Genomic DNA, 13,314 nt, shown 5'->3' with positions numbered 1-13,314 from the left:
TCCTCTTTTTCTTTAAACATTTTTCCTGTGCTTTTCTTTTTAAGTGAAGCAGTAAAGGTTGCTCTCCTCCTCTCTCTTCGCATCTAGTGGAGTTTGCCAACAATTCTGGACACTCTGACCCAAAAAATTATCAATTTTTACAATTTCTGCCACCATCTTGCACCACTAATTCAACCACTTCCTCCGAGTAATTATTCAGTTCTCTCCTTATTCAATATATTCTGTATTGATCTAAAGTCATATCATTGATGTTATAATAGCCCAAAAACCTCATCTTATAATTCTTAAACCTTTTCATCTCAATATCATCTCAAAACAGCAGCAGAATCACAGAACTCAAGAATGGACTAACAGGTACCAAAGGGAAAGGGACTGGGGAGGATGGGTGGGTAGGGAGGGATAAGGGGTGGGGAGAAGTAGGGGGATATTAAGATTAACATGCATGGGGGGGTAGGAGAAAAGGGAGGGCTGTACAACACAGAGAAGGCAAGTAGTGATTCTACAACATTTTGCTATGCTGATGGACAGTGACTGTAAAGGGGTTTATAGGGGAGACCTGGTATAGGGGAGAGCCTAGTAAACATAATATTCGTCATGTAAGTGTAGATTAGTGATACCAAAAACAAAACAAAACAAAACAAAACAAAAAGGGCAGTTCCTGTGTGGTAACCTCCAATGAGTTCTACACAATGGTATAAAGAGCACATAAAAGTGTAGGCAAAGGGTCTGTTTGCATTTATACAGAAGATCAAAGCCTAATTGGGCTACCCTGAAAATGAACTAAGATACGATATGAAAGAGAACTTCCAACATCAGCACTCTCTGGAAGACTCATGCCAGAAGATGATCATCAAAAAACCCCAACAAAGATCCACGCACTGCTACAGCTGTAGATGCACTCATCCCAGCAGCTCCTGGACTTGCCGTGGGAATGAAGAATGAGATATCTAAGCTGGCCTGTGCATACAGTAAAACAACAAATTTGACTGGATCTATACTGTTGGAACTCAACCAAGAATTAGGAGAAGTGCAAATTGTAGCACTCCAAAATCTTACAACTACAGACTATTTACTGTTAAAAGAACATAAGGGATGTGAACATTCCCCAGGAATGGGCTGTTTGAAATTGTCTGATTTCTCTCAGACTGTTCAAATTCAGTTGGACAATATCCACCATATCATAGATAAGTTTTCACAAATGCCTAAGGTGCCTAACTGGTTTTCTTGGTTTCACTGGAGATGGCTGGTAATTACAGATATGCTTTGGTTATGTAACTATACTCCTATTATGTTAATGTGTGTGCGCAATTTAAGTAGTAGCTTAAAACCTATACATGCTGAAGTTACTCTACAAGAAGATATGTCAAAGAAATAATCAATCTTCCCATGTTTTCTTCCGCCTGCCAGTTCTATAGCTTTTCTTCTTCCTTCCTAATTACAACCCTTAAATAGAATTCGTGCCTCATATCAAATTTACCGAGTATCATAATTCTTCCAAGTGGTAAAGATACCTCAAGACAAATGCTGGGCATAGAAGCTACAGGGCATAAATATGCAAGGAAATAAAAAGCTAACCATTTCAAACAATAAGGCTTCTCTCTCACTTACCAAATTTACATTTCCCTGTATGGCCCCGGAAGATGACTGGTTAGCCAGAGACGGGTAAGATTCCTCAAGGGAGGAACAACCTAAGACAGGCACAGTCGCAGGGGGGTCATCAAGTGAGAAATTGGGGATCAACAGAAGTGAGGTTTAGAACCTCACCCCCGCTTTCTGAGAGAAATCTTCTGCATATGTGGATGTTTTATTGCCCTTGTCTAGCTTGGATTAACACATAGTCTACAGGCACACACCTGATCATCTACATTTGCTCTCTTACAACACTAAACTATGTTTTCTCTCTTTATCTTGTATCTACCTACCACTTCAGCATTTTATTAAAAATAATAATAATAAAGAGAGAAATGTGGTATCCACATATAAATCAAGTATAAAAACCAAATGAGTATTCATATTTGAACTGACTGTTTATAGTTCATAATGTATGAGCAAAACCGAAAGTTTCTGTGATGACTGCCCTTGTACGGTTCACTATGTAACTTATTCATAAATGTAAGAATTTGTTCTCCATGTAAGAACTTGTTTGTTATGCCTCAGAAGATTGGAGACTGATTGGGGTGGATTAATGATTGTGCATTGAGCATTGACTCCCCTATACAGAATTTTATTGTCATTAACAACCATTTGATCAATAAATATGAGAGATGCCCTCACAAAAAAAAAAAAAAAAAAGGACAGACTTCCAATGGTAAAATAAATAAGTAACCGGGATGTAATGTATAGCATAAGGAATATAGTCAAGTTATTGTAACAGCTTGGTAGGGTGATAGCTGGAACCTAGAATTATGTATATAAATGTTTTATCACTGTGTTGTACACTTGAAACTAATGTAATGTAATACTGTGCGTCAACTACCCTTCAATAAAAAAAATAATTATCTTAAAAAAAAAAAAAAGTCTTCAATGCCATCATCATTCTGATCTAATATTTTTCATAAAGTTTGGCTTGCATCATCTCCTGTGTATACCGTAGCTGGCTTTCTGCAAAATCAAAAGCTTTAAATCCACAGCTAAAGTTTCATTCTCCAACGTTATATCTCCTGCAAAACTCTCTTCTCTGGTACTGCTAGCATTGCTTGACTTTCTGGTATCACTCAAAACGTTAGTATGATTTCTGCATTATTAACAATGGATCTCATACAATATCTTGTGAGCTCATACTCTTTGTAGCTCAATTGTTCATATCTAAGTCAACATTAAGGAGGAAGATTCTGGCACACAAGATTCTAAGACATATTCCACAGGTTACACATTTTTCCCTTTAAAAAGTGATGAGCTTATGCTTTACAAAAAAATAGCTGTTATATCTTTGGAAGCTTTAAGATATCATATTTCCAGGTACGAAAAGTTATAGTTTGTGTGGATGCAAAGCTTGGGCAATTCAAGACCTCTCAAAGACTCCTTATTCTGCTTAAACCTAGAGGGGACTTCGTTTGTCACACTTACTAAGAGTGGGGAGGAGCTGTCAGGAATTCCAAAGAAGGTCACTTTCATCACTGCAAAAATATCCAAAGAATAAACTATAGAAAATAAAAACTCAGAAACGTAAGAAGCCTCCAGATGAGCTGATTGTGGTTAGTCAGATATCCCTTGAAATGCCCAAGTAGCAGTCCCTCACCCCTCAGGTGGCATAACTCCAAGGTACATGTTCCACACAACTTCCCGGAATTCTCCAAGGAAAAAGCAATGGTCACAACACCCCATCTGGCCCCTTCTCTACCTTGACTCATGTCCACTCACTTCCTAAATGAACTTGCCCTCCAATCCTTTTCTCAAGGTCTGCTTCTGATGGAACCCAACCTAACATAAGTATGAAATGCCCAAGTAGCATTTCAAGTACTGAAAACATCATAAAGAAAAACACAGCCTTCAGAAATACATCAACTCAACCAACTGTAAGTGCTCATACAAATCTTCTGTCTTTTCAATTAAATCTGGCTCAGAGACAGTCACACAGGAAGCCTGGGACAATGCCTAATATATCTTGCTCCTAACCAAAGAAATTTATCATGGTTGTTCTTCTAAACTGACCAGATACTCTAATAAAGCCTTCTGCACTAGTGATCTTAGACAAATTTAGATGATGCAGGATGGGCAAAAGGAAAAAAAAATCTGTTCAGCTGCCCTTTCTGAGCCTTTCTGTAATATAATGAGATAAACAGTAGTTGGCTGGGTAGCAGATACTACCAGGGATCTACTCAAACCCTTATCCTCTCCTCCCAGTGACATTTGAACTACAGGCTCCTGCATTTCTTTGCTTCAAGATTTGCTCTGATCACAGCGGCAAGTGGAAGAGCTACAGAATTAATGCCCTGTGGGAGCAGCACCACCCAGTGACAAAGAGAACTTGGTCACAAACACCCCAGTCCCTCACCCCTCAGGTGGCATAACTCCAAGGTACATGTTCCACACAACTTCCCGGAATTCTCCAAGGAAAAAGCAATGGTCACAACACCCCCTCTGGCCCCTTCTCTACCTTGACTCATGTCCACTCATTTCCTAAATGAACTTGCCCTCCAATCCTTTTCTCAAGGTCTGCTTCTGATGGAACCCAACCTAACATAAGCTGTTTCAGCAACTCATCCTTTTGCTGACCCTTTTCAAGTATTCATCAGATTTCTATTTAAGCTTGCAGAAATTCACTTTGATGTTTGTCTGCTGACCTGTTCTGAAAGAAATGTAGAGCCCATAGACTGCCTCGCTCTGCTCTGCTGCTCATACACAGACACACAGAGACCAGAAATGCAGTTGGGAGACTGACAAGCTAAGGAGAGAGTGTGCTCAGCAATCCCATCCAGACAGAGAGACGTTAAGATGATGCATACATAAGCACTCAGTAAACCATAAAGTATAATGAAATACAATTTATACTATTTATGTATGTGTATATAAATGCATATCATTATTGTTGCTGTCTCTAAAAACTAAACAATATTCTATTTCCTCCATGAAAAAAAGCAGTTCACTAAAAGCATTAATGTAATGACAGTAGAGAATATCAAATCCTTGAGTGCTTAAAGATTAAGTGGCTACAAAGTATAGTGAATGTATTTCAAGCCTATATAAGGGAGCTGGATTTTCATTTTGGTTATAACAATTAATTCTAGCACTTCAACTCAGTAATTTAAATGTTCCATGCCTCAATCTCCTTTCTCTAAAGGGTCCTTAGAGAATGCTTAACCTAACATTAATGCTTTCTCTGGACATAGGGCTTATATTTTAAGTAGAAATGCCTGCAACCAGTAGCTGGATTGGGAAAAGATAATATCAAATAGTCATTTGTATCCAATTGAACCATGCCTATATATATACCTGGCTAAACTGAAGACTGTAAACACTGGACTATACCTAGCTGAGCTTAAAGGATGCTTGGATCTGTTCTGTCCTCTCCCTCTCCTCTTTTTCTTTAAACATTTTTCCTGTGCTTTTCTTTTTAAGTGAAGCAGTAAAGGTTGCTCTCCTCCTCTCTCTTTGCATCTAGTGGAGTTTGCCAACAATTCTGGACACTCTGACCCAAAAAATTATCAATTTTTACAATTTCTGCCACCATCTTGCACCACTAATTCAACCACTTCCTCCGAGTAATTATTCAGTTCTCTCCTTATTCAATATATTCTGTATTGATCTAAAGTCATATCATTGATGTTATAATAGCCCAAAAACCTCATCTTATAATTCTTAAACCTTTTCATCTCAATATTATTCCTCTCTCTTCTATTTCTGCCACCCAACAATCCAGCAGTGCCTTTCAATTCACTGTGCCTTAAATTTCTCTATATCTTAAAATCTGAAATTTTGCTCTGTCACTTAAAATTACTCTCTTTGACCACAACCATCTGTTCTTCTATCTCTCTTCACTCAATTCCAACAAATCTGTCCCTGAGGGGGTCTTCCTCATGCAAAAGTTATGTAATTCTTTTTCTATGGGTAGGGATTTCTTAAGTGAATTTAAACATTGATTTATTCATTCATTTAACAAGTATGATTAAGCACCCAGGAGTGCCAGTCAGGTGTGATAGGCCCAAGATGGATGAACACATGCCCCTGCCTTCAAGGAGCTCATTAATAGTGTAGAAGATAGGGATGAAAAATAAAAAACATAAACGGCTTTAGTGCTGCCAAAGTAGTCTAATAAAATACTTTGCCAACAGATGGAGAGACAGTAGATTCATTTGGGGGTGTTGCTGAGACCATCTATAGAGCTGAAGCATTCAGCAGGCCTGATAATCACTTGTAAGTCTCCACAACACCAAAAAAATTAACACACTTGTTAGAAACAGATGTATCAAGTTTACTGCCTACAACTATTTTACTATGATAAAGACTGTTTATTAGTATCTACTAAATTCCTTTTGTGGGTAAAATTGTAATATTTCCAGAATATCTCACCTGGCTTTAGTGCATCTGCATATCAACAAGTGTTCCTCAGGAGTGGAGAGAGTTCATCTCCATATCAATGGGTAATTATCTGGGAAACCAAGGGCTTATCTGACCTGACAGGTTAGGGGGAGGTGTGCTTGCCACTGCCCGAGCAGGAAAGAGACAGCCCTGGATTGCAGTCTGTAAGCAATAAACTGGTTTTAAATTTTATTTCTCCCTTTGACTGATTTCAGTTTTAGAGGTATTTTGCCCTGGGATTTCCACTCCCCAGAGTTACACTTTAAAATAAAATATTGTGCTGTGTGATTTGGAAAACTAATTTTGTTTCCAAATCTGTCCAATCATTTGAACATGAGTTAAAAATGGGCATTCCAAACCAATCCTTTTTGTTTATATAGTACATTTAGAGTAACTGTAAAGAAAAGGAATGGGAATTCTGGCACATCATTCTTTTTTAAATGTGAATTAACAAGATACTGTCATATTACTTTTCAGAAGTAATGAATAAAATTTCAATGATTTCATCAATATCTACAAAATTTAACCCATTAAAAGGAAAACATTTATATTGCACTTACCCTCAGAGTGTGTTTTTATGTTCTTAAAGGCCATAAAAGAGAAGGAAACAGGAATAACGTAATAAAGATATATCTGGAAAACATACCAGAAGAAGCTTCCAGTCTTTCCAATCGGCTGATTAACCAGTCAAGGGAGCCAGAAAATTGAGCACAGTTTTTACGATTTCCTCTAATTAAAGCCGCTGCAAAAGAAAAAGCACAGTTATGTGATTTCCCAATTTAAAATGCCAGGTAAAGCTAACAGGAGTCCTAAAATGTTGTATCAAGAACAAAATACATTTACTTTATACTGAAAACATATTCAAATACATGCACACACAGTCATATACAAATTTGAGACATTTTTAAAAAACTGATATTTACTAATGGGGACTAAAAAAAACACTACTCATTAGAAAGGATATATTTTGAGAAAGTAACATTTCATATTGAGAGGTAATAATAAAGGATAATGGATAAAACAGTGTCCTGGAGCTTCCTCACTTGGGTTCTGATACTCATTGCTTTAAATTAGCAGTTAAACTAAATTATTTAATTTCCCTAGAGCTCAATCTTCTCACCTATATAATGAAGAAGAGCACATCAGTTTTCCTGAAAATGTAGGACAAAATACTAGGAGATACAACGAGTAACGATAGAGGCATAAGGAGAGATATAATTAAATGTTGCCTGGAAAAAAGAGTGGGAGGGCAGATGGCTAATAAGTTTGAAAACTTTTTTTCTTTACCTGATATCTCTTTCATCTATTTAGAGATTCACAAAAGACTCTGAGAACATCTGAAGTGAAGTCATCTATCCTAACTTTGCTTAGCCTAATGCTTCTTACACTTCTATGAAATGCCTATATAACCTGTATGATCTTTTTCAACCCAATTTATATACTCAACTTAAAACTTTGAATGTTTCAAAATCATTCAATTATTTCAAAGAAAATTGGTAAATATTTTATGTAAACACTACTCTTATATCCATGAGACTGCTCAGAAACTGTATAACCCTTTACAAAGAGTTGACAAGATTTTTACATATTATGGTATTTAATAGCAAAAAGATGTTGCCACAAGATTTAAAAAATCACTATTTAAAACATGACAGTGCTAAAATATATAAAGAACTCATAAAATTGGACACCAAAGAAATAAATAATCTGATTAAAAATGGGCAGAGGACCTGAATAGACATTTTCCCAAAGAAAACAAACAGATGGCCAACAGACACATGAAAAGATGCTCAGCATTGCTAATCATCAGGGAAATGCAGATCAAAACCACAATGAGATATCACATAACACCAGTCACAATAGCTAATATCAACAAGACAAATATATCAAGTATTGGTGAGGATGTGGAGGACAGAGAGCCCTACGACACTGTCAATAGAAATGTAAATTGGTGCAGCTACTATGGAAAGCAATATGGAGGTTTCTCAAAAAAATAAAAATAGAAATACCATATAACCCAGTAATTCCACTTCTAGGAATTTATTATGGGAAGAAAACAAAATCCCTGAGTCAAAAAGATATATGCACCCCTAAGTTTATTGCTGCATTATGTACAATAGTCAAGATATGGAAGCAACCTAAGAGTCCTCAGATAGATGGTCAAATGAATAAAGATGTGGTACATATACACAAGGGAATATTACTCAGCCATAAAAAAGAATGAAATTTTGTTATCTGTAACAATATGGGTGGACCTAGAGGATACTATGCTAAGTGAAGTAAGTCAGAGGAAGAAAAATACCATATGATTTCACTTATATGTGGAATCTAAAGAATAAAACAAATGAAACAGAAATAGACTCATAAACACAGAGAACAGACTAGTGATTGCCATCGGGAGGAGAGCGAAGAGGTAGTTGAAATAGGTGAAGGGGATAAAGAGGGACAAACTTCCAATTATAAAATAAGCAAGTCATGGGATAAAAAGTACCAGCATAGAGAATATAGTCGATAATATTTTAATATCTTGTATGGTGACGGACATAACTACACATATCATGATGAGCATTTAGTAATATACATAATTGTCAAATCACTACATTGTACACCCAAAACTAACATAATATTTTATATCAATTAAAAAACATAAATAAAATCTGGGAGCACAAGGAAGCAGAAAGAACTAAAGTTTGAGGATATTGCCTGTTTCTCTCCTCACTAAGAGCAAGACAGAGCATTCCCATGGTGGCAGAATGTAATTCATCTTGAAGACTTGCTCCATGTCCCTTCTTTCCAAAAAAAAAAGTTGTTATCTGACCTGAGAGTAAGAAACAATGACAGAGAAGACAGGAAGGTGTCTATTCTTAAAATTGTATGAGAAGAGCTCTTCTGTATACAGAGCCCCCATTACCTTTGTATAAAGATTAAAAGATGATGCAATTACTTAGCCTTCTCCTCCAGCTCTGGGACCAGCAACTCCAACAAGAGCCAGCAATCAGCTACCCACATGTGAGTGATGAGTGCCAAGGGCAAGTGTCAAGGATGAGGTGTAGCAGAGAGATGAGAATACTGTATGCTCAGTGGGGTTTATAATTTTACTCTATAAGAATACAAGTTCCTGACAGAACAATAGCCACTGGGGGAGAGAATATGGTGAAGTTTTTGCATCTTTACAGGGTCTCATTTGTTTAGAATTCAACTTATTCTTTCAATTTTACTTCTGGTCTTTAAAATGAAAGATATTCAATGTTTTCTAGGGGTCAAATGTTAGAGACAAGGTGATTCTTGAAGAAACTATTAATGCAAGAATAAACCTTTTTAATAAACCATGAGACATTTAGGGAAATTGTATAGTAAGCCAAGAAGAAAACAAAATTTACTATAAGCAGAAATGGCATAGACCACATTCTCTGATGACCATGTAATAAACTACAAATTAGTAAGAAAAGCAGAATAAAAATAAAACCCACACACTAAAATTTTAAATTCTCTCCAAATTTTGAGTCAGTAGGGAATAATACCACAATTACAGGCTATCTAATAAATATAAAAAATAGGAATGCTACCTAATGCATCCAATGGTAGGTGGTCAAAATGTTACTCAGGAAAAAAACTAAACACTTTAATTTCTAAGCATGAGGGTGAAAATATTAACTGAACAGTTCTTCCAAAATATAGGAAAGATCATCAAATAAATACAAGTGAAATAGGAAAAAGAAGTAAATAGCAATAAAAGTAGAAATTAATACATTAGCAATAAGTTAATGTAATAAAGTAGCAGGATTGATTATCAGAATCAAGACTTTCACTAGTCTGTTCTCTGCGTTTATGAGTCTATTTCTGTTTCATTTGTTTTATTCTTTAGATTCCACATATAAGTGAAATCGTATGGTATTTTTCTTCCTCTGACTTACTTCACTTAGCACTGTATCCTCTAGGTCCACCCATGTTATCAGAACCAACTACTTTAGCCAAGAAGAAAAGAGAAAAAAGACAAAATTAAGAATAAAGAGGAATTAAAAATACAGCCACTTTATAAATCTCTGCACCAGAATGTTGGACATCTGGGAAAAAGAAAAGCCTCCAAATATATTTTTTCACCAAAACTGACCCAAAGGAGACAATCTAAATAGAATCACAGACCATAAATAATATTGGAAGCATGTCAAAGACCAAAAGCTTTTTACTTTGAAAGAAATAAGTTATTTCTAGACTAAACTATTCCAAATAAAGAAACTAAGGAAACCTCCCTACTTATTTTACAAAGACAGTGTAACTTTGATATCAATGCCTAACAGAGGATGCATACAAGAAATCTAAAGGGAACTCTTACCTATGAATATAAGTCCCAAAACCTTTAAAGATAGTATTTACAAATCACATTCAGCAGTATATTAGCAACCTCAACTCAAGTGAGGAGCGCTCATTCCTCCAATGAGACAGAGGTGTGTTAGGAAATCTGTTACTAAGTCAAAGCTGAAACATATGCTGATGTCAATAGAGTCTGAAAATGTATATATTTCTAATGAAAAACAGATTTAAACTTGGTAAAATAGAATGCCTCCTGAACATTGCCAATGTGTGTGTGTGTACACATGTGTACATGTGCATAGAATGTTTTACAGATGAATGGAGTCTGTGAAATAATACAGCATGTTAGTTAAGAAGAAAAAAGTGAGTTTTTAAAGTAATGGAAAATTATACGGACAAGGAAGCTAATCATAACCCTATTTAAACAGCAAAATATTGGAAACAGCCCAAGTGTGGGCTAAATAAAAGATGACACCTCCCTTCAGTGAGCAGTAGGCACCCACTACAATGTGATGAAGGACTATAGTTACTGTCAAGAAGAGAAGCCTGCGATACAGAAGCCAGTGAAAACAAATGCTATACAGAATATCAAGAGTATGACCCCATTTTTGTGAAGTAAATGTATATATTCAGTATAAGTATATGCATAGCATGGAGAAACTGTGCTTTTTAGAATATTTCTTAGAAAAGGAGAGCTGACTCCTTGGAACTGTGTTCTGAAAGTACCTGGGATAAAAACAGAGACCCTGAGGAGCGCTGATCAGGGTTGGGGCTGCTATCCCTGAGTCGAAAGGGGAAATTGTCTTACTCCAAAACAGCAAGGAAGATGAAAGCAACCAGGAGGAAAAAAGCATCAGACAGGCTCTGTGATAGGCTCCTTCACAAGGATCCTCTGAAGCCACAACGATAACATAATAAATTCAAATAACTTCTATTTTAAAAATTACAAACAATAAGAATGGCAGTTTATATGGATCTCTGAGGAGGTAATGTTCTGCAGCCAAGATATTATGTTACTTAGGGAAAAAAAATAGAGGATAAAGAAGCAGCATGAAAATAAAAATAAAAATAAAAAGTATATCAAAATAACCCCCAATTGTACAGACATCAACAGGAAGCCTTGAGCCCATCTCAGCCTCTGAAATTGGAATTTGGACCAACTGATGTCTCAGCGGAGGCGGGTCTGCAGGGCATGCAAACACAAAGCACTGTACATGTGTACACATGGGTGTGTGAAAGGTTTCGTGTGCATCTAATGTCATAAATATATTCAAAGAAACATTTTTTAAAAGTTATACACTAAAATGGCTGACTTCTAAAGTAGTTTCCACCTTTTTTCTTTTACTATCTACAATTTTAATAATGAAGTTGATTGATCTTGAAATCAAATAATACAAAGTTTCTTTTCAAAAAAAAAGAAAACAGTGAATCACAAAATTGGCAACTGCTATCAGATATCTCAAAGTGCCATTCTCAAGTCCAAAGAAAAATGGCAATTTTAATCTATCTGGTGCTTCCAGGTAGAGAAAAAACACAAGACAAATGTCCTTTCCTTAATACAGGACAAGCATGCTAAACCTTAAAATACTCTTTAATTGCTGGCTAATTGTCCTTGAATATAGTTTAGACTTCATCTGCCCTATGTCACTATTTTTATCTCATTTAAGAAATATTAATGTCAATGCATCAAGTACTATTGTTGGCACTGTGAATATGAGCTTGAATAAATTGCAATGAATATAACACAAGGGTCACACAGATATTGCAGCATATTTTAAGCTCTTTTAGATATGACATTGTGTCTTACTACACTTTTGCACATTGCCTGAAACTTAGAAGGCATGCTATTTCTTAACATAGTGAATGAATGAACAGCATCCATTCACTTATGGAGTATCAGTGGTTAAGCACAGTATAACTTAAATGTTACAAAAGTATTTTGAACTAAGCTCTAATGAAGGAAGTATTAGTTCACTGAGCCAATTTCTTAAAATGTTGAATAACTAATTAAATCTCTAAACTTTTATGCAATCAGACTATGAAATGCAAGTAACATTGGCAGTCAGTTGAAAAAATTATTGTCAAAAAAAACTTTAGTCTACATTTATTATTATCAAAACATTCCTGTGTCCTCATGTTTTAGGTTCCTTAAATTCTAAGAGTCATAATCTTCTCAAAATACTCAAAGAATCAGAAAACTACAGATGGATTGGTATGCAAAGCCTTTCCAAGAAAACCCTCACTTTTAAAACTTATTCAACAAATATTGATTACCTGCTGTACATTAAGCACTGTTCTAGGTGCTGGAGATACAGCAGGAAACCAAACAATGTTGCCTCTTGGAGCTGACATTCAAAGTGTGGAAATACAATGACTAGGACTCAAACAGGGCCAATGAGAGCCAACAGAATTAGAATCTACAAAGATTATTGAAACAAGAAACAGAGTAACAAGTAGATGCTCCTAATCCTGGAAACCCTAAAAAACCAATGAAACAAAAAAGAACCCCAGCACATTGTTGAGAAATTGAAGGGCATAGTGCCATGGAAACTTCGTGGAGTGCTTGAGGAATTGTCCCCTCAGGTGGAGGACCCTGTGAACTAAGGTCTGGTGACTCCTGAGTCAACCTGAGCCTCCTGGAAGTCACCCAGGAGAGAGAAGCAATGAGTATCTGCTCTGGGTGGATTGGTCTATATTATATGACTGCACTGGGCTGAGAATGCAGAAGGGTTTCTCCTGGGCCGTGGGGAGAGAACACCTCTGTGGGCATTCTGAGTCCACTCAACAGGAACAGTAGGAAGGCTTCAGGCTGCAGGCTGGAGATGGACTGTTGCTGCACATGGGCCAAAGAGCTGCAAACAGCCACCCAGCAGAGAGGGGCAGCTGTCCCATCTCAGGAACTGGGGCTTGGCTAAAAACTTCCAGCATGCCCACCAGTGACAGTCAGCTCTTAGCCACTGCCAGCTGCCCCTGGCAACACAGCTC

The 13,314-nt window shown here is 36.5% G+C and overlaps 1 protein-coding gene across 1 annotated transcript in view; it reads right to left on the bottom strand.

Annotated features, from left to right (window-relative positions):
• The window catches only part of RYR2 (ryanodine receptor 2), a 961,351-nt gene that overhangs the window by 405,563 nt on the left and 542,474 nt on the right, over positions 1-13,314 (bottom strand). Inside the window, exon 17 of the mRNA XM_057505755.1 lies at positions 6,665-6,760. Within this exon, the coding sequence (XP_057361738.1) occupies positions 6,665-6,760 (96 nt within the window). The remainder of the gene's footprint in view (positions 1-6,664; positions 6,761-13,314) is intronic.

Source organism: Manis pentadactyla, chromosome 8 (assembly GCF_030020395.1).
Source record: "Manis pentadactyla isolate mManPen7 chromosome 8, mManPen7.hap1, whole genome shotgun sequence".
In the NCBI taxonomy this organism is placed as follows: domain Eukaryota; kingdom Metazoa; phylum Chordata; class Mammalia; order Pholidota; family Manidae; genus Manis; species Manis pentadactyla.
Note: the sequence above shows the minus strand (reverse complement) of the source record. Positions and strands in the feature narration are given on the sequence as shown.